The 22735-nt window shown below is 33.7% G+C and overlaps 1 protein-coding gene across 1 annotated transcript in view; it reads left to right on the top strand.

The window, feature by feature from the left end:
• CNBD1 (cyclic nucleotide binding domain containing 1) overlaps positions 1 to 22735 on the top strand; it is a 493815-nt gene that overhangs the window by 395778 nt on the left and 75302 nt on the right. Inside the window, exons 9-11 of the mRNA XM_063079257.1 lie at positions 4019 to 4128; positions 5919 to 6069; positions 17624 to 17629. Coding sequence (XP_062935327.1) covers positions 4019 to 4128; positions 5919 to 6069; positions 17624 to 17629 — 267 coding nt within the window. The remainder of the gene's footprint in view (positions 1 to 4018; positions 4129 to 5918; positions 6070 to 17623; positions 17630 to 22735) is intronic.

Consider the following 22735-nt stretch of genomic DNA (forward strand, 5'->3'; position numbering starts at 1 on the left):
AAAGATAAAGATCCTTGTCTTGATGGAGATGTGTCCTAATGGCTAGAGAATATAATATAATCATAAACACAATCAATAAATTAGTAAGTAAGTTAGGTGGAAAAAAACATGGGGGAAAAAATCAAAGGAGGGTAAAGGAGCTGGGAGGAGCAGGTTAAGCTGTAGTGTAAAGTAGAGTAGTTGTGGTAGGTCTCAATAAGGAGGTGAAATTTGATTAAAGATGTGAAGTTGGTGAAGAAGACCAGGTTAAGTCTATGGCTTCTTTGACTACTGGGCTGGACATCAAATCTGGATAATCCCTTCTGCCTTGACCTGTGGATGGCTCAAATGCCCTCATACTTTTCCTATCTTGGATACTGGGAAGGGGAGGATGGGGCAGATGTAGGAGTAATAGATAGTGGGAGGGAGACTCTAACAACAAATTCAGACCTTCTTCATTTGCCCTATTTTGCGGTGAGCAGCCATTCACATTCTGATAATTTCTGTGAAATAATTCTATAAACGTACTATATAGCAAATTATTTACCTGGGACAATCTCAGAGACATGTTCAAAATTTAAAATTTCTTTCATCCATAGTTTTCTGTATTTCCTCTATCAATAATTAATAGATTTATGTATAACTTTTCCAAATCACAAATTTGTGATATTAATGTCCATTTATTTTTTATTTCTTTTACAACATTGTAGGTATTTAATATACATGGGGATATTTAAAATATAATATTCATTCTTTAGAAGAATATCTAGCTAAATGTGCCATAGAATTCAGAAAGGATTGTATAATTAGACATTAAATAATTAATGCTTGATTCTTATATGCATTTCTATTTTAGAATTTGTCTCTACTTAGCTATAAGTGCTATCTATATTTATCTGCATATAAAATGCATTTTCAATAATGAAGAGGTAGTGTTTAATACTGGTTAATGTGCTCGTACTTACTTGGTATTGGTATTGATATGGGCTCTTACAGAGATACTCAGTAAATGCAAAGACCTTTCTAAACAAGTTCTTTCTCAACAACATTTTAAAAGCAAACAAAATACATTTATAAGAAAACATACTTAGAAAAATTTCCCCAAAGGGAAAATGAAGTTCAAAAATAGCATTAACCAGTGCTATTCTTTTATATTGTTCTTTCTCTAGTAGTCTATATTTGCAAGAAGAACTGATATTCATTCAGATAATGCATGCCTTGCTTGAGCTGCCTCATTGTTGATCCTCAGATGCACTCTTGTTCCAAAATTGTGTTTTGTTATGTGAGGCTAATGGACTGGGGTTCATCTTAATTAGGAGGATGTCCTTTAATAATCTTTCTAATCACTGGTTTCTATTTAACTGAAACCTTAACTGTCCCCGTTCTGGTGCTAATTGCCAATAGGGCATTATCCTTCTTATCGTAACTTCTTCTACCTGACCTAAAAATTGAAATAAAATGGTTTTATTAGACTCGTGACTATATCCTGGCATATGACAAACAACAGGAAAAAAAAAAAAAGAACAATACCTGATGTCAAGTTTCTGTGAATCCTTCTGCTTTTCTTCCCCTTTTCATTTGCCTTAAGTTAAATCAAGTTTGTTCTTTTCATGATGATCTAACGCTTCCAGGCTTTAGAATATGAGTCTGAGTTTTGATGAGGATCTTTAAAATCTAATTTCTAAATACAAATTTAACGTTATTTTGTGAATATAAATGAATATGAATATGACCTTGAAATAATAATGAATAAAGGTTTGTGTATAGTACATGACTAAATTTTTTCATTAAAATTGTGTTATAATCTATACATATTTCCATGTTGTTTATCATTTTCTATGTAATCCAGGAAGAATGGGTATGCAGATGACAACATGTATCTGAGATCACTGGCATGTTTCTCAGAGGCTAACTGAGCAAAATTAGGAAACACAATGGGGGATGGAATTCATTAGTGTGGTTCTTTTTCTAGTCAAAATTAGTAATATTAATATTAAAATTTATTTATTTAAGTGTGAAGATACAAATTTTTGTTACATGTTATTAAATTCAGGCTGTTTACCTAGAAGAGAAGGGTTTTGCCTTAAGGTCTTCATTGAAATATGTATTTGCTATGTTTATCATAAAGGCCATAGACAATTATTCAGGTGGCAAATACCTCTTGTAAGGAATGAGACTGTCTCATAGACTTTGCTACAATGGATTGGCTTTTCCATGTTGGTTTGACTTCAACACACAAAAAATTTCCGTGGCCTGTACCGTCTTTGATATTAAAATATGCTCTTCTATTACCTGTGTAGGATTTCATTTTCAAGGGAAAGTTTACAATAGTGAGGGTCTGAAAGTTAAAAATAATGGGTTTCTTTAGTATTTGTTTAAGCACATAATTTTCTTATCTATAATGATTGCCAGGAGCCTCTACACCTTTCTTTATATCTCACTGATTGATTTAAAAGAGTTAAATAGTCTCTACTATCATATAACTTTTTGATAGAGCAGTTTCCCTTATTTTTGAAAGTAAGGCCTGTGAGAAAATCTCTAGTTGCCCATACAATTTACACATAAATCTATACATATATTATACTTTGACATCTTAAGATAATTTTATAATATTGTTTGGCTGTAAGAAGCATAATATTAAAATTTTACCATACATTTTTATTTAAACGAAGTAAATGATTGGTGACAATATAATAACCTTTTAATTTTTTGTTATATACTTTAAGCTCTAAATATTATATGAGGAAAGAGAGACAGCATATCCCCACAAACATGTTATAAAAATTATTGAAATACCGTTTCACATATCTAAGAATTTTTCCTTTGGATGTTGGTGTTTGTTTTTGTTGGTGGTAAATTATATTTAAGAATTGTTACTGTGTTCTTTTTTTAACCATAATTTTTAAAGAACGGTGCTATTCTCTATCTTCTTTATTATTTTGATAACACAATATTTTTGATATCTTGACATATGTTCTTTTACTCTGGGAAATAAATGAAAATGCTTTTGAATAATTCAAAATCTTAATTTTAACACTCTGTCCACTTTCTAAAATTATGGGAAAGTTACATATGTGTCTTTATATTTGGGTCATCACTGTTATGTTTGAGATTTTCAGAATAAAATATTGACATGTTCCAGAACAAGGCAAAAATTAATTTGAAATATTACTTTTAATTTCTATATTTATTTCCAATTGATTTAAGTAGTTAAATTATGTTGATAGCTTAAAATGTTATATAGATCAGGTGATTTTTATTTTAATACATTGATAGTTATAAAGTTATAATAAAGTTCACCTTCAAGTGTATCTTGGCCTCAGGGTGATCACACAAGTTTGAAATAATAATGATATTAATAACATGATTTATTGTGCAGCTCTGTGCATCATACTAAGTGCTTCGTATGCACTTACTTATCATAGGTAGGGTATAGAATAAGGACTCCTAATTTTTCCATTTTCGAGATGAAAAGTTTGAAGCTCAGAGGGGTTATGTAATTTATTCAAGGTCACATAGGAAGTCGCAGCGTAGGGTTTCAAACCAGGCGGGTATGGCTTCACAGTCATTGCTTTAATAACTACTATGTTCAGTAGAGTGTTTGGGCTGGCTCAAGATATGGGCTCTGGAGAGTCAGTTGTTAAATACTCAGTTATTTTGTGAGCTAGCTGTTAAATCATTGACAGTTTGAATTTAGCCATGGTAGAAATATTTACATTTTGGAAATCAGCAAATGCTGCAGATTGGAGCTTCTCCCATACTGCCCTTTCTGTCCCCGACCAGACCATTTATTGGAACACCACTGCTTTTACTGCCAAAGTCTTGTCAATGTTTACTTCTACATTAGGTTACAGATTTAAATATCAGACATTTTTTTTATCTTATACCAAGTAAGTACTTCCTATAAGTTGGCAGTACATTAAGAAATTTGCTATTAATAGTTATTGAATTAAATATGTTAGCCTTTATTGTCATAATATCTAAAATAATTTATATAGCGAATAATGTAAAAATGATGAACTGTCTCTCTTATTTTCAGTGATAGTGGAAAGTGGAAGTATAATTTCTTTTGTGGCTTATATTAATTCTGGATATTGTAACATTTATAGAAGTATTATAGGATTTGTGAAACTACATTCAAATAAAGTGGTAAGTTTTAAATTTGTATACCCTCTTTCATCAGTTAATCTTCTCTGATGAGTGGATATGTTTCAACACCTTTTCATGTACTTATTGGATTTATGTTTGTATTCTTTTGTGAAATTTCTGTTCACTTTTTTTTTTTTTTTTTTAAGATGACCGGTAAGGGTATCTCAACGCTTGACTTGGTGTTGTCAGCACCACGCTCTCCCAAGTGAGCAACCGGCCATCCCTATAAAGGGATCCGAACCAGTAGCCTTGGTGTTATCAGCACCACACTCTCTCAATGAGCCACGGGCCGGCCATCCTGTTCACTTTTTGACCATTTTTTGTTGTAGTTGGGTTTCTTTTTCTTGAACTGTAACATATAGAAATGTTAGATAAGTTGTATGATATAGGAATTACTAATGAGCATATTAAAAGAAGCTTAGCATTCTTATTCGTCAGAAAAACACAAATTAAAACCATTACCAGTTACTACTACAAGTATATCAGATTAGCTAAGACACACTTTTGGTATGTGTCTCTTCAGTAAATATCTAGAGAAGAATTGCTGGTTATAACTCAGCAATTTCACTCAAGACATTTACTCAGGAGAGCTAAAAATATATGTCCACACAAAGGCTCACATTAATCCTCATAAGCCCCAAACTGGAAGTAATCCAAATGTACATTGACAGTTGCATGAATAGAAACATTGTGGTATATTTATACAACGGCATGCCACACAGTGGTATAAAGAATTAATGATTCACACAAGAATATGAGTTAATTCTAAACTTATTAGGTTGGGCAAACATCAAACCCAGAAGAGTGCACTCATGTGATTCCATTTTTATGAAATTACAGAATAAGCAAAAAACTAATGTGTAGTGATAGAAAAGTTAGAACTAATCCTTCCTGGTTGGTCAGAAGAGTCTTCAATGAAATTCAGTAAACTCGGTAAACTGACTTGAATTCTGCTGCACTAATCATATTGAGTGTGAATATTTCCCATTTATATAGTTGCAAATATTCAATTTATAATGGCTTTGATCCCTGGATACTTAGTAAAGGCTTCCACTTTTTCTGCATTCTTATCACCCTCCTTCCCTGAGCGCCCTATTCTATCTTTTGAATATTACTATTCACCAACCCATCCTTTTTTCAGCACTGATGTGATCTCCCAGAAAAGATAATTTGGGATCTCAACGTTTTCTTCAGAACCACCCATACTGAAAATACCGTAGGCCCTCCTCCACAAGGTCCCTGAATTGGATCTAATTGCTAGTTTTCTAAATCAAACTCACTTTCCATATGTTTCTTTTTTATTTAAACAGGAAAGGCAGGGGAGAATTCTTCATCTTTCATTTTATCAAATAGGTTCGGGCTCTGACACTTTCGGTTTATTTTCTTTCTTCCCTGTTAGTTAAAGCGTGCCTTATATGTGTAACAAATGGTCACTCACAAAACATTCTAAGTTAAGCTGTGCTTACAAATGGTCCCCTAGGATGTTAAAAAATTGAATTAATTCCATATTTCCTAATCATCTTCATGAATTAAAAAATTTAATTGGAAAATCCCTAAATGAAAGTGCTTTCAATTAACCTTAGATATGCTGAAGTTGTCTATTAATTTACTATTGTTCTAATAAAATTTAAACACATGTTAAGTAAATGTTTTCTCTGATATCAATAAAATCGCTGATTTATTTTAAATATCATACTAAAATGATTTATGAACAAGTGAGTTTCTGATAACAGCAGATTCATTATATGAAAGTAGTTGCATTAAACATCAGTTATCTCTATCTTTCACAGAAAAAAACTCGAAAGCTTGTTTACATGGGTAGACTTAAGGAGAAGGAGTCCTTTGGTGAGATTAGTGTTCTTCTGCAAGAACCTTTCACATGCACGATCATTACTGGAAGAGAGGTTGAGTTGGCAATCATTGAAGATAAGGACCTATTGGGTAAATACCTATTTTTTAAAATTATAACTGTGATACCATTTTATTTGATGAGGTTTTGAAGAGTAGAAACATATCACAGACAAATTAGGATACTCAAGTGAGTATGTGTGAATGTATGTTATTTCCAGAGACAACATATCTATAGATAGCCGCAGCATAATACTATGTTCTAATTTGTTTATGCAACTTTTAGAATATATTAGCAATACTTCAGAAGACTTCGATTTGAAATTACTAAAATATCTCTGTTAATTTCCAAGTTGCTATTAATAGCAACATCCCTCCTTTTCTGGGGTATCTTTTGGTTTTCATCTTTAAGATTATTTATTTTATGATTTTAATTTAGGTCAAGTATGCACTATTCTCTTTGTACAGTCTAGATCAAGCATATATGAAAATCTATGACTTGCAGTATTTATGCTTTTATCTGAAATTTTAGAGCTCCAGTATTAAGAAAAGAATAATCATGCAACCACCTGTATTTGGCCCCCCAAATATTATAAATATTCAAATAGGATATGTAATTGAGTGTAAAGTAGAAATGCATAGAGGCTTATAAGTCATATTCTAATAGGATATTAAGGAAAAGTATAGCTTCACATACAATAAAACTGAGAATGTCAAACAATGGATAAAGGATGAAAGAGAAGAAATCTGTAGAAATTAACATGGGTGAGAAATTTGCATAAATTAACTAAATTGGAGAGATTTTTATGATTATCCATGTATGACTTGACTGAATTCTCTTATCCTGAATTTCAAGTATTAATGTCTTTTAGAGTAGGTATAATCTATACTTGCTTAACTCTGATTCAAAATGAAAAGAGTAACTTCAAATTTATATATTTACTTTTAAAAATTATAAATTTGAAATAACATTCGTTACTTTTCTTTCCTTCTGTGCCATTCAAATACAAAACTGCTTCAAGGTAAACATCACTTAAAAATAATTACTAACCACTTGTGAAAATTACAATATTCTCACTTAATATAGGCCATGTTTTTAGCTTCCTATACTAATTATGTTAACTGGTGCAAGGCAAATTCACTGTGAACTTTTATGTAAATCAGAATTCCATACATTGTATTATTCAGGGTTCTCCAGAGAAAAAAAACCAATAAACATATAAGAAGAGATTTATTATGGGAATTGGCTCACACAATTACAAAGGCCACAAAATCCCATGATATGCTATCTGCAAGATAGAGAACAAGGAAAGACACTGGTGTGATTCAGTCTGAGGATGAAGGGCTGAAAAACAGGGGAGCAGATGGTGTAACACCAAATCTGAAGCCAAAGGCGTGAAAACTGGGGATGGGGGATATTTGTGTAAGTCCTAGTATCTGAAGGCCCAAGAGCCAGGATGGTGCAAGGGCAGGAGAAGATGGCTGTCCCAGATCAAGAATAGGTAGAGACAGAATTCATTCTTCCTCTGCCTTTTTGCTCTATTCAGGTCATCAGTGGGTTGGATGTTGCCTGTGCACACTGGTGACTGTGGATCTTCTTTACTTAGTCTATTGATTTAAATGCTAATCTCTCTCATAAACACTCTCACAGACACACCTGGAAATAATGTTTTACCAGCTACCTGGACATACCTTAGCCCAATCAAGTTGACATGTAAAATTAACCATTACACACATAAAAGTATTTCAAGCATGTATTAGAATCTCCTTTGCCAGGTATTTTATTCTTTCTGTAGCTATTGTAAATGGGCGTCCTTTCTTTTTCTGCTTGTTTGTTGTTGGTGTATAAGAACACTACTGATTTTTGTATGTTGACATTGCATTCTGCAACTTTACTGAATTCATTTACGAGCTCTATGAGTATTCTTGGTAGAGGTTATAGGTTTTTCTATACATAGGATCATGCCATCTGTGAACAGTGAGAATTTAAATCTGTCTTCCAATTTCGATGCCCTTTATTTTTTTCTTTTGCCTGATTGCTATGGCTAATACTTCCAATACTATGTTAAATAGGAGTGGTGAGAGTAGGCATCCTTGTCTTGTTCCTGTTCTTAAAGGAAAAGCTTTCAACTTTTCCACTTTTAGGACAATGTTGGTGGGTTTGTCATATATAGCTTTTATCATGTTGAGACATCTTCCTTCTATACCTAATTTGTTAAGCATCTTTATCATGAAGAGATGCTGAATTTTGTCAAATGCTTTTTCTGCATCTATTGAGGTAATCATGATTTTTGTCTTCGCTTTTGTTGATGTGGTGTATCACATTTACTGATTTGCACCTGTTGAACCATCCTTTCATCCCTAGGACAAATCCCACTTGATCATGGTTTATAATGATTATGATGTGCTCTTGTATTCTGTTTGCTAATATCTTGGTGAGGATTTTTGCATCTATATTCATTAAAGATATTGGCCTGTGGCTTTCTTTCTTTTTTGTTGTGTCTTTGTCTGATTTTGATATCAGAATGATGTCTCATTCTACGAGGCCAGAATCACCCAGTTGCCAAAATCAGACAAAGAATGAGTCTGGGAGAATGGCCAGACATATGAACCAGACATGAAGCATCAGACATAGAATGAGTCTGGGAGAATGGCCTCTGTTTCAATTTTTTGGAATAGTTTAAAAAGTATTGGTGTATAATTCAAATAGGTGGTATAGTACAAGATTTAGTTTTGTTTGTGCATGTGTTATTTACATTTAAATTTTTTTCTATAGTTCATTCATTTTAGACTGATGTTATAAAGCTACTGACATAGTGTGCATCTCATTAAACATTCCCTAAATGTAAATGTGATTGAGGGCTATGTTTTCCTTGTTTGGCCACAACTCATAAGCAAATAATATATTGTGTTTATTTCAGAAAGTATTTTTATTTCTATTTGTAAGTATTTTATATTTTATTCCAAGAGAGTTAAAAGTACATTTTATAACACCATACTCTAACCAACTGAGCAAACCAGCCAGCCCTACAAGTATGTTTTAAAAACTAAATAATTGTAATGAAAACATTAATGGTTAACTTTGCTAAAGGGATCATCTTCACACATGAAGAACAATGGTCTTTAATATGCATTTTCATATTACCTCATTTTGTCTCCATCTATCTCACTCCTTTTATAACCTGAAATATGAATCCATATTCATTAGATAGCATGGACAGGACTCAAGAGAAATGACTCATTTTTTTTTCAAGAGAAAGTAAAATGAGCCTTAAAAATATCAAGTTAGATATAGTCCCATTTGTTTATTTTTTCTTTTGCTTCTTGTGCTTTCAGGCTCATGTTCATAAAGCCTGTGCCCTGACCTAACTGCTGAAGTGTTTCACTTGTATTTTCCCTTAGTAATTTTATAGTTTCGGGTCTTATACCTGGGTTTTTAATCCATTTTGAGTTGATTTTAGTGTATGGTAGGGGATGCATATCTAGTTTCATTCTTCTGCATATGGATATCCAATTTTTCCAGAACCACTTATTGAAGAGGCAATCTTTTCCCCAATGTAGGTTTTTGTTGCCTTTGTCTAATATCAGATGGCTGTAAACCTGAGGAGTAACTTCTGAATTCTCTATTCTACTCCACTGGTCTGAATGTCTATTTTTATACCAGTACCATGCTGTTTTGGTTACAACAGCTTTGTAGTATAATTGGAAGTCAGGCAGAGTATGCCTCTGGCTTTTTTTTTTTTTTTTTTTTTGCTCTGGATTGCTTTGACTATCTGGGGTCTTTCGTTTTTCCATATGAAAGGTAAGATTGTTTTTTCCATTTCTGTGAAGAATGTCATTGGTATTTTGATGGGGATTGCATTGAATCTGTAGATCACTTTTGGTAGTATAGACATTTTCACAATGTTAATTCTTCCAATACAAGAGCATGGAATATCTTTCCAACTTTTTGTGTCTTCTTTAATTTCTTTCAGAAGTTGTTTGTAGTTCTCATTGTAGAGGTCTTTCACCTCCTTGGTTAAATTGATCCCTAGGTATCTTATTTTTTTGGTGACAATTGTAAATGGGCTTACTTACTTTATTTCTCTTTCTGTTAATTCATTATTTGAGTATATAAATGCTACTGACTTGGGGGCATTTATTTCATATCCTGCAATGTTACTGAAACTATTAATCAGCTCTAGGGGTTTTTTGATAGAGTCTTCAGGTTTTTCTATATATAGTATCATGTCATCTGCAAATAGAGATAATTTGACTTCATCTTTTCCACTCTGGATTCCCTTTATTTCTTTCTCTTGCCTGATTGCTCTAGCTAGTACCTCCAGTACTGTGCTGAATAGATGTGTTGAAAGTGGACATCCTTGCCTTGTTCCTGTCCTTAAGGGGAAGGCCTTCAATTTTTCCCCATTCAGAATGATACTGGCGGTGGGCTTGTCATAAATGGCTTTTATTGTGTTAAGATATTTTCTTTCTATGCCTACTTTGCTGAGAATATTTATCATGAAGGGATGTTGAATTTTATCAAATGCTTTTCCAGCATGTATTTAGATAATCATATGAACTTTGTCCTTGAGTTTGTTGATGTGGTGTATCACATTTATTGACTTTCATATGTTAAACTATCCTTGCATCCCTGGGATGAATCCCACTTGATCATAGTGTGTAATTTTTTTAATATGTTGCTGTATTCTGATTGCTAATATTTTGTTGAGTATTTTAGCATCTAGGTTCATCAAGGATATTGGCCTACAATTTTCTTTTTTGGTTGTGTCTTTATCAGAGTTATGTTGGCCTCACAGAGTGAGTTTGGGAGACTAGTAGTTTCAATTGCTTAGAATACTTTGAGGAGAATTGGTATTACCTCCTCTTTAAAAGTTTTGTAGAATTCAGCTGTAAAGCTGTCTGGACCCAGACTTTTTTTTTCTTGTTGGAAGATTGCTAATTACCACTTCAATTTCCTTGCTTGTTGTTGGTCTGTTCAGGTTTTCTATGTCTTCTTGGTTCAGTCTTGGTAATTTATATGTGTCTAGAAACTATATCAAACTAAAAAGTTTCTGCATAGGGCCGAGCCCGTGGCGCACTCGGTAGCGTGCTGCGCTAGCAGCGTGGCGACGCTCCCGCCGCGGGTTCGGATCCTATATAGGAATGGCCGATGCACTCACTGGCTGAGTGCCGGTCACGAAAAAGACAAAAAAAAAAAAAAAAAAAAAAAAAAAAAAAAAAAAAAAAAGTTTCTGCATAGCAAAGGAAACACTCAACAGAGTGAAAAGACAACCTCCAGAGTGAGAGAAAATTTTTGCTAACTATGCTTTTAATAAGGGATTAATATCCTGAATATACATAGAACTCAAGCAATTATACAGTAAAAAAATAAATGAACCAATTAAAAAATGTGCTAAGGAGCTGGATAGATATTTTTAAAAGGAAGACATACAAATGGTCAACAGATACATGAAAAAATGCTCAACATCACTAGTCATTAGGGAAATGCAAATTAAAACCACATTGAGATACCACCTCACTCCAGTTAGACTGGCTATAATCAAAAAGATGGTGAATAACAGATGCTAGCAAGGGTGTGGAGAGAAGGGAACACTCTTGCACTGTTGGTGGGACTGTAAATTAGTGCAACCACTATGGAAAACATTATGGAGGTTTCTCAAACAACTACACATAGATCTTCCATATAATCCAGCAATTCCTCTTATGGGTATTTATCCAGAGGAATGGAAATCATCATGTTGAAGAGACACCTGCCCTCCCATGTTTATCACAGCTCTGTTTACAGTAGCCAAGATATGGAACCAAACTAAATGTCCATCAATGGATGATTGGATAAGGAAACTGTGGTATATATATATACTATGGAATACTACTCTGCCATAAAAAAGAATTAAATACTCCCATTTGCAACAACATGGATGAACCTGGAGAAACTTAAGTTGAGTGAAATAAGCAAAGCACACAGGGATGAATACAAATGTGCTCACTCATATGTGGGAGCTAAGAGAAATAGGAAGGCAGGAAAGAAAGACAACAGTAGTGCTGTGATCCAACAGAGGGAGGGAACATTCCTAGGGCTACAAATTGGAGTGGGGGATGAGGGGGAGGGGAAGAGAGGTTGGGAGATAATTGGGAGGGGACAAAGTGTACAAAAGTAATTTCTGTTAATGGGTGCCACCAGTATAAATCTGGCCCTCACTTCATGGGCAGGAGGGGTGACAATTAGCTTTCTCTCTCATGAATATTTGTAATAAATAAATAAATAAATAAACAAACAAATAAATAAATAAAGACATCACAAATTGGTTAGTGGACACAAAGAATGATTATGTACTGTAATGACGAACATGCTAATTGTCCTGATTTGATCATCACATATTTTGCACAGTATTGGTAGTCAACTGTGTACCTCACAAATATGTATTATCAACTATGTTTCAATAAAAAGATAGACACACACACAAAAAAAAACTGTGATAGTAACTAAAAGTCTACCATGTTAGTCCTAGACTCGAATGAAATAAACCTCATAAAGGAAAAAAAAATCAAGTTAAAGACAAATAAAAATGCCAAACTAGAAAAAATAAACACGAACAAAATCCATATGTCATCTTTCTGTCAAGAGTTATTAAAAACATACAATGTGGAAAGGAGAGCCTCTTCAATAAATAGTGGTGGGAAAGCTGGATATCCATATGTAGAAGATTGAAACTTGATCTGTACCTTTTACCATATACCAAAATCAACTCAAAATGGATTAAAGATTTAAATATAAGACCTGTGATGTTAAAAATCCTTGAAGAAAACATAGGGGAAACACTCCAGGATCCAGGACTGGGCAAAAACTTTATGAATAAGACATCAAAAGCACAGACAACAGAAGAAAAAATAAGCAATTTGGATTATATCAAACTAAAATGCTCGGCAGAGCAAAGGAAACATTCAACAGAGTGAAAAGACAACCTACAGAATGGGAGAAAACATTCGCAAACTACACATCCAACAAGGGATTAATATCCACAAGATACAAGGAGCTCGAACAACTTTACAGTAAATAAAACAAAGAATCCAATTAAAAAATGGGCAAAAGAGCTGAATAGACATTTCTAAAAGCAGGACATACAAGTGGCCAACAGATATATGAAAAAATGCTTAACATCATTAATCCTCAGGGAAATGCAAATCAGAACCACTTTGAGATATCACCTCACCCCAGTCAGACTGGCTATTATAAAAAAGACAGAGAATAACAAATGCTGGCAAGGATGTGGAGAAAGGGGAGCCCTCCTACACTATTGATGGGACTGTAAAACAGTACAGCCATTATGGAGAACACTGTGGAGGTTCCTCAAACAACTACAGATAGAACTTCATATGATCCAGCAATCCCACTACTGGGTGTATGTCCAGAGGATTGGAAATCATCATGTCGAAGGGATACCTGCACTCCCATGTTTATTGCAGCTCTATTTACAATAGCCAGACTGTGGAACCAACCTAAATGCTCATCAGTGGGTGACTGGATAAGGAAACTGTGGTATATACACACAGTAGAATACTACTCAGCCATAAAAAAGAATGAAATTTTTCCATTTGCAGCAATATGGATGAGCCTGAAAAAATTTTTATTAAGTGAAATAGGCCAGACACAGAAAGATAAATACAGCATGTCCTTACTCCTAAGTGAGAGCTGAATCCATAAATAAACAAACAAACAATAAAGAGAGAGCAGAGAGAGAGAAAGAAAGAAACAACAATCACAATAATATGTTGAACTTTTAGAGAGAAAAGAATTGTGGTTACTAGAGGTGAAAAGCGGAGGGGAGGAGGGGGGTGTGAATAAGAAATTGGTTAATGGACACAAAGAATGATTACATATTATAACGAATAAGCTAACTATCCTGATCTGACCATCACACATTGTACACAGCTACTGAAAGTCAACTTTGTACCACACATATATGTATAACAAATTATCTTTAAAAAGACAGAGTTATTTTTAGCAGTTATATGACATTGGTGTTAGAAATAACTTTTAAATTTGAGATGGGCCATTAAAACTAAATATATGTTCATATGTTGATTACATCGCCTTCACTTTCTAATTTGTCAAGGATTGTCAAATATAAAAATTATTTTAGAATTGCAAAGGTATAACTAAAAAATTAAAGATCAAATCTTTCCACATATATATAGGTCACATTCTCTATTTGTTCACATATAAATCATGTAGAGCTCAAGTTCACCTTAAATGAGTCAACAATATTTAGTAAATACCAAAAGGGAGCAACTTCTTCACTATATCTGTACCTGGGAATGGGTAGAATAGAATCTAGGAAATATAAAAGGTGGCATAAATGTTAAATGTTCTGTCTGAAGAATTATATATACAGCTATCTATATGCAATCATACAGGAAGACATTGTATTAGTCAGGGTTTTCCATAGAGACAGAATCAATAGGATATGTTATAAATATATGAGAGGGGATTTATTAGGGGAATTAGCTCACTTGATTACGCAGAGAAGTCCTACAAACCGGATGCAGGTAGTGTGGCTCAGTCCAAGTCCAAAGGCCTCAAAACCAGGTAAGCTAATGATCTCCTTGCTGTAAGTCACAATTGTGAAGAAAAGTCCTGTGATAGGCCATCTGCAAACTGGTTGCTGGTAGAGTGGCTCAGTCCATGTCCGAAGGCCTTAAAACCAGGGAAGCTTATGGTGTCCTTCGTGTAAATCTTGAAACCCAAAAGCTGAAGAGTCTTGAGCTCTGATATCCATGGACAGGAGAGAAGAGTGTATTTCAGCTCCAGTGGGTAGAGAGAGAGATAATACCTTTTTTCTTTGTCTTTTGTTGTCTTTGGGCCGCCATTGTATTGGATGGTTCCCACCCACACTGAGGTCAGGTCTTTTCCATCCAATGCACTCAGGCTCTCATACTAATTTCTTCTAGAAACACCTTTGCAACACACCTAAAAAGACAGCTTTACCAGGTTTCTTGGTATTCCTTAATCTGATTAAGTTGACAGCTAGAATTAACCTTCACAGAATAGAACAATTAATTTTGCAATATTTAGAAGAATTTGAGAAGTAATCTCCTTGTTTATTTAGGTTAACTTCTGGAAGATAGAAAAAATATATTTTTAAAATCTATGTTGCATGCTTTTCAGGTATTACCTTGAGCATCAAATAAAATGAGAAAGAACAATTATCATATTTAAGCAAATACAAATTTACTCATTTTTTTTATATAATGACCAGAATATAGTTTTTCTGATTATTAATTTTATGCAGGTAGTACATTTTTGTTGAGATGCATAACTTATATACATATCAAGTCATTTATATGAAAGATAATGTAAATAAGCATAACTATTTTAATTTTACTGATATCTGAAATTCTCATCCCACCACGAAAATAAGTATACTACTTTTGAATGAAAAAAATATTGCTTTTTATATAAAAAAATGAATTACCACTGTTATTTAGTATATCTTATACATCCATGCATGATTGAAAAATAAGGGGTAGTTATGGGATTTAACTAATCTTTCCCAAAAGGAAAATTCCAATTCAAAGGCGACATTGCTACAAACTATCTGAAAGTTTTTTGCTTTGTTTTATAACTTTTTTTTATTCAAGCATAATCGATTATACATGTTTGTGGGGTACAAAGTTGACTATCAATAGTTGTGTACAATATGTGATGGTCAAATAAGGTTAGTTAGCTTATTCATTATTATAATACGTAATCATTCTTTGTGTCCATTAACTGATTTCTCATTAATTTCTCATAAACCCCCTCCCTCTTTCCACTTCTAGTTACCACAGATCTGTTCTCTTCTTCTAAAAGTTCAGTGTATTATTGCAATTGTTGTTTCTTTCTTTCTCTTTCTTTATTGTTTATTTGTTTGTTTATGGATTGGGCTCCCATTTATGAGTGAGGATGTGGTATTTCTCTTTCTGTGTCTGGTTTATTCCACCTAACATACTTTTCTCCAGGCTCATGTTGCTACAAATAGCAGAATTTCATTCTTTTTTATGGCTGAGTAGTATTCCATTGTGTATATACACAATACCACATTTTCCTTATCCAGTCATCCATTAATGGACATTTAGGTTGGTTCCATAGCCTGGCTATTGTAAATAGATCTGTGATAAACACAGAAGTGTAGAAATCCCTTCAACATGATGATTTCCATTTTTTGCATATATACCCAGAAGTAGATTGCTGGATTGTGTGGTAGTTGTTTAAGGGATTAATATCCAGAATGTACAAAGATCTCAAACAACTTTACAGTAAGAAAACAAATAATCCAATTTAAAAATGGGCAAAGGAGCTGAATAAATGTCTCTCAAAAGAGGAATACAAATGGCCAACAGGTACATGAAAAAATGCTCAACATTACTAATCATCAGGGAAATGCAAATCAAAACCACTTTGAGATGACCCCAGTTAGACTGGCTATTTTTAAAAAGACAGAGAATAACAAATACTGGTGAGGATGCAGAGAAAGGGGAATCTTTCCTCCCTTTTAGTGGGACTGTAAATTAGTGTAAATTATTACAGCCATTACGGAGAATGGTATGAAATAACAGTATGGAGGTTCCTTTTTGTTTGTTTTTAAAACGGGAAAAGTTTCCAATAACTTTTATCTCTCATGGTGATTTGCTTGATCAAAAGCATAGGATATCTTTTTTTCTTTTTAAATTATAGATACATCTGTTAGGTCTGTTAAGCATTTCAAGGGCAGTAAATATATTCTTATCAAAAAGACTTTCTTCCCAACACAACAGTATTTTTCTCCTTAATGCTAAGACAAGCTATCGTCAGGTTTCTGATGTGTTAACAACACTAATCAAAAGAGTTTAAACTCTTTAATAATTTGCCATAGGAAATATGCTTCCCTTTCCCCCTTTGCTCTTTGTCTTTTTGTTTTTTGCTTTGTGGTATAAATCTTGTTATAAGAATGCATTTGCACATTAAAAATAAACGTGACACATTTTTAAATAAGTTAAAAACACTTAAAAATATTTTCTCAGTGATTCTTTATACTCTTTGCTAATACAGATTAAAATATAAATTAATTTCATTAAAATTTTTGTTTTATTTTCTTTTTTTGCACAAAGCTTTGACTGAGTGAAAAAAATTTTATATCATGTAACTGTTTCTCAGTACATTATTTTATTCCATTAGGTATTTTATAAACATATTAAAGAACTGTTTTGCTAATGAGAAAAGCAGTTAGACATTTATAACATCTTGTTGACATTTAAAAGTAATTCTTACTTGGAGAAATTAAATTTACCTTATGAAATATTATATATTGCATATATTTATAATGATGTATATATTTATAAATATATGTGAGTGTGTATATAAAGAAAAAACATTAACCAGAAAATAGTATTGACCTTCATATTGCAGACTGACTATATATACTTGGCCACTGACAAACTTTGTAAAGATTTTTGTTCTTTCTGTTTGTATAAAAATAAATCATTGATTGTGTTTGAGTTTGACTTTTAGGTAAGTTGTTTTTCAAACAAAAAATTAAACCATTTTAATCTATGGATTTTGAGCAAAGTTGATTTCAGGATTTTTTTTTTTAGATGGCAGAGTTAATTTTAGTCTGTTATAAGAAAGGTAGAAGTAAGATGTCAAATTTTCTGTTTTCAAATTTGCCAATATGCTCTACCTTAATGCTACACTTGAAACAACTTGTTGTTCTACTACAAAATGTAACCCTTGATGAATGTTATGCTCAGTGATTCAAAGGTTCTGTTTGCCTTGCCATACCGTGTCCAATAAGGTCCACTACTAAGTAAGGTTTTTTTGCTATTGATGACAATAATATCATACAATTTTGATACATTTAGGTTACAAAGCTTAAATATAATGTTTGTTTTCCTAGTGTAGAAAGGTTTTAAAGCTGGCAGTACTATGGGTTTATGAATGGCCTCTATTAATTGTTGGATATACAATAAATACTTGGTTTACTGAACAAGCCCAACTTATAGGAAGCATTCAAGAATGAATTTTACAATTCCTCCCACATTCTTTGATTCTTGTTCAGCTAGAGAAGTTCTTTCCCTGCCCTTTAAAGACTGAGTGTAATGATTTTATGATCACTCTTGTCATAAAATGCCATATAAGTCATTTTTAGTAGCCAAATATTCTCAATTGATGTGTTAATAAATTTAGCCTGATACATGCTTGTATTAGCTTTCTATTGCTATGTAACAAATTGCCGTCAATTTAATAGCTTAAAACAACACCCATTTATTATCTCACAGTTTTGTAGGTTAGATGACTGGGCAGGTTTGAATGGGTTCTATTCTTAGGTTCTCACACAGCTGAAATCAAAGTGCTGGCAAGGCTGGGCTCTAATTTAGAGACTCTGGAGAAGAGTCTACCTTCAAGTTCATTCAAATTGCCAGATGTCAGTTCCTTGCGGTTATAGAACTGAGGCCCCTGTTTTCTTGCTGGTTGTCAGCTGGAGTCAGTCTCAGCCACTAGAGGCTTCTCCGTCAACCTTGAATTCTTCGTCTCAGCAATGTGGAATCCCTTCCCTTGAATCTCTCTCACATTTTGAATTTTTGTGACTTCCTCTTCCCTGCCACTTGAAGAAAACCCTTTGCTTTTGCTATGAATTCTTTATTCATATGATTGAGCTAGGTCCACCTCAACAATCTATTTTAAGGTCAACTCGTTAGTATCCTTAATTGAATCTGCCACACCCCTCTGCTGTATGATGTAACAGAAGCATAGGAGCAACACTGTGGGCAAAAGACCACCTGAGAATTCTGCTGCCACAATGCTGGAGACCAATTTGTAAGGAGAGTGTTGTAGACATCTTTGTTGCCCACTTCCATCACCCAGTTTTCCACTTGTGGTGTCTAATCTCTGCCGTGGGGTCAAATGGAGAATTGGGGAGAAGAGGATGACAAAAAAGTGATAAAGGGAGTGAAAATGTTTTAAATTAACTATTACTGTGATACATTGTCTTCTCACTTTCTGTGTTTGACAGTTGTTTTGAGTTAACTCTTTCCTAGTCAGCACCTTCAAAGGATTTTAGAAATCCCTAATGCTTCACCTGTAATTTCTTAATAGGGTAACACATTTTCCTCCCCAGAAATTCGGGACTAACTTCAGATTTCTTCTACTGAGGCCAATTCACTATCCCCCTACTCCATCCCCAGTATAACTCTACTGGGATTCATCTCTCTTATGCATGAGTCCATATCTGTTCTACATAAGAGAGTCTACACAGGAAGACACTCCCCCATTCTTTGCCCTGGCAAACTGAGCAGGCAGGCCAGTTCCAAAGCAGCTGCTTATACAGCTTGTTTGTCAGCAACCAGCCAATCTCTTACATTTAGACTTCTCAAGGGATAGTCGGATAATAGCGTACTGTGTTTTATAGCTTCTGAGAATAAATTTAATGCTCTCTGGGTGGTCTTGTTGAAGATCCTCTCTATCAATTGAAGTGATAAAGAGATATTTCTAATCACAGTTTCTTGGGGATGGGATGGTGAGGCTTAGCGCAGAGTTCTTTAGAAAAATCCTCTTCACAAATCCTTTACCAATTTTCATTCTCAACTTTTCTGAGCCTTAGGTGTGGGTGAGAGACTTGGAGACTTCTGTTTTTCCACATCTATTTTCAAAAATTAGTATATTTTTATGGGATGTACTGCCTTAGGTTCTAAGCTGATTCTCTCACTTTATCATTGTGGAACATTCACTGTGTGCCAGGCATTATTGTACATGCTTTACATGTTTTCTCTCATTGAATGTTCACAACAACCCACTGAGATGTGTACATTTAATATCCCTATTTTACAGATCAGGAAGCTGAGGTATAAAAATCTTAAGTGATATCAATGCCCTACATCCAATAACCATGAGAGACACCCCTATGGTTGACTGAGTTGGATTTATTACTCATTGTAATGAGGGAGAACATATATGATCGAGAACCAAATATTGTCTCAGTAAGAGGGCATTAGAGAGAATCTGTTAGAAAATTCGATGTTTTGATTAGGTGTTTGGGGGGACAGTCTAAGAAAGTGGAAATTGATTCTAGATCAAATGATGTCAGAAAGCAGCATATGTCAATAAATCTTATGTATCATAAGGGGGGACTAGAATGAAGATAAATCTGTAATTGATGAAGAAGTACCAGCTGCTTATTGTAGCCAAAAGATACGGTGTTTGGTATTTTGTAGGTGGCAAAGCGACCTTGCTTTTGTCTGTGCTTAGGCAAAATTTTGAAGTGCCCTTCCTTGTCTCATTTTATTGTGGTCATGGAAACACCTTATCTGAGGTTTGTATTCTGTGCAAATTCTCCAGTAGGAGAAGTGTATTAGTCCATTTCCTGTCATTTATAACAGAATACTTGAAACTGAGTAATTTATAAACAAACAAATTTTATTTCTTATACTTTCAGAGGCTTGGAAATTTATGTTTCAGGGGCCTCTTGTGGCAAGGACCTTCTTCTTGTTGGGAACTTTCTATGGGGTCCCCTGGTGATGCAGGGAGTGACACAGTGAGGATGGCATGAGCTAGAGACCTAACCTTCTCACTTATTTTCCTTATAAAGCCATCAGAACCATGCCCATGAAAACCCATTATTCCATGAATGGATCAATCCATTCATGAGGACACAGTACTCACAACCCTATCACCTCTTAAAGGCCCCACCTTCCACCACCATATTGGAAGTTAGGTTTCAACACAAGCTTGTGGGGACATTCAAACCATACCAAGAAGTATGTGGCTAGCTGCGAATACCAGGCCAACTTCCAAATGTCACATAGTGCTTCCTCCACTTGTTTACATTTTCAGTGAATTGCTTAATGCTACCTAGTTTTTCAGGGATGGAACTGGGAATCAAACCCAGACAGTTTTGTGCCTGAGTTGATATTATAAGGACTACACTTTACCAACAATTTAACTGATAATTTTTAAAAATCTCTTTAATTCATTGTCCTTATGCAGCTATTTCATTTCCTAATATTTCACTGCACTTGTATACACTTTGGCTAAATTTTAACAAAGTAATATCCAATAATAGCCTTCAGTATTCACATGTATTTAATAAGTAAGCACAGTTTTCCTCCAACTGAGGTATCATTACATGGATATAGTTAAAAAGCTGTAAACTGAAAGTGTAAATATTTGGTTTTCTAGGTCAGCTCCACCACTCCCAACATGTTATTTGAGTGATCTATTTTCTTTTTTGTAATTGAAAAAGATTAAAATGTATATTTATACTGTCTTTTGTAATTATCCATGTAATTATATCTGTTGACACTCTTTACTTTTTTCTTGAAACCAAATTACCACATACTGTACTTTTTTTCAGTCTGAAGGGCTCTCTATTTCTTGTAGAGCAACTCTGCAGGTGACAAGTTCTCTCAGTCTTTATCTGGGAATGTCATTAGTCTCCTTCATTTTAGAAGACTAGATTTGCTAAATACAGAATTCTTGACTGGCAGCAGTTTTTTTCAGCACTTTGAGCATGTCATTCCACTGCCTTCTGGCCTCCATGGTTTCCTATGAAAAGTTGCTGTTAATAAATATTATTGAGTATCGTTTGTGGATGGTGAGTCACTTTCCTCTTGCTTCTCTCAAGATTTCATTTTTTGTCTTTAGATAATTTAACTTTGATGTGTCTACTTGTAGGTATCTTTCAATTTATCCTACTTGGTGTTTACTTAGGCTCTTAAATGTGTAGATGGATGCTTTCCATCAAATTTTAGGAGGTTTCAGGCATTATTTCTGGTGTGTCACTGGATAAAAAATAGATACTTTAAAATATTTGCCCACAAATTCACTGATTTCAAAATACCTTCAAAAGTCTGGGTTGATTTTCTGTTTTAGGGTCATTATCTACATTGTCTTCAAGATGGAATTCTTAAAAGATTGTGATAGGTAGAAAATGACTTATGATAGGTAGAAAATGACTTATGATTTCATAAACATTTATAAAAATCAGTAAACTCAATAATAGCTCTTTGTCACACAATAATTTATTCGTTCACAAATAAGTAGTCTCATTTTCTGATGGCCTTACATATCAGCGATTATTAAAATTCCCAAACACTTATGCAGCTAAGTTCTTAATGGTTTAAGTTCAATCAATTCACAAAATTTTTACTAATTCAGTTAATGATAAATTTTCACTAGATTTCCAGAACAAGTTTATCTCTTTATGTCAAATGGTATGCTTCCTTTTCATAAATGGTGTAAACCATGATATTTTCCAATTATCCTACGCCCTCAGGAAGAACAATGCCAACTTTTCCTTTAATGAGCTCCCTTTACATAAGTAAACTACCTGCTTATTTCCTCCTTTCTCTCCCAATAGTACATTCCAGCTACTTTCAACAATTTTTCACTATAATTATATATTTATCTTTTATAAAATTATTTATTATAGTAGATAGATTATAACTTAAAAAATATAACTATATCAAGTATGTGGATGGATGAATTCTTCCAATGATAAATAAAAGTAGAATTTACATATTTTTAAATCAGAATCTGTGTGTTTAAATATTGGTTCATATTTTTCTCCCCAGAAAAAGAAAGTATTATTAGAAGCTAGACTTTTGTGAAGGTGATGATTAATGACCAGTAATACTTCTGCTGACACAGAATTATAAAGATATTAGCTCAATGAATTTAGGTGAAGCCACCAAGCACATAGATGATATTGAAATAGATATCTGATCCTGACTGTGAATAACATAA

Source organism: Cynocephalus volans, chromosome 15, assembly GCF_027409185.1.
Source record: "Cynocephalus volans isolate mCynVol1 chromosome 15, mCynVol1.pri, whole genome shotgun sequence".
Classification (NCBI taxonomy): Eukaryota; Metazoa; Chordata; class Mammalia; order Dermoptera; family Cynocephalidae; genus Cynocephalus; species Cynocephalus volans.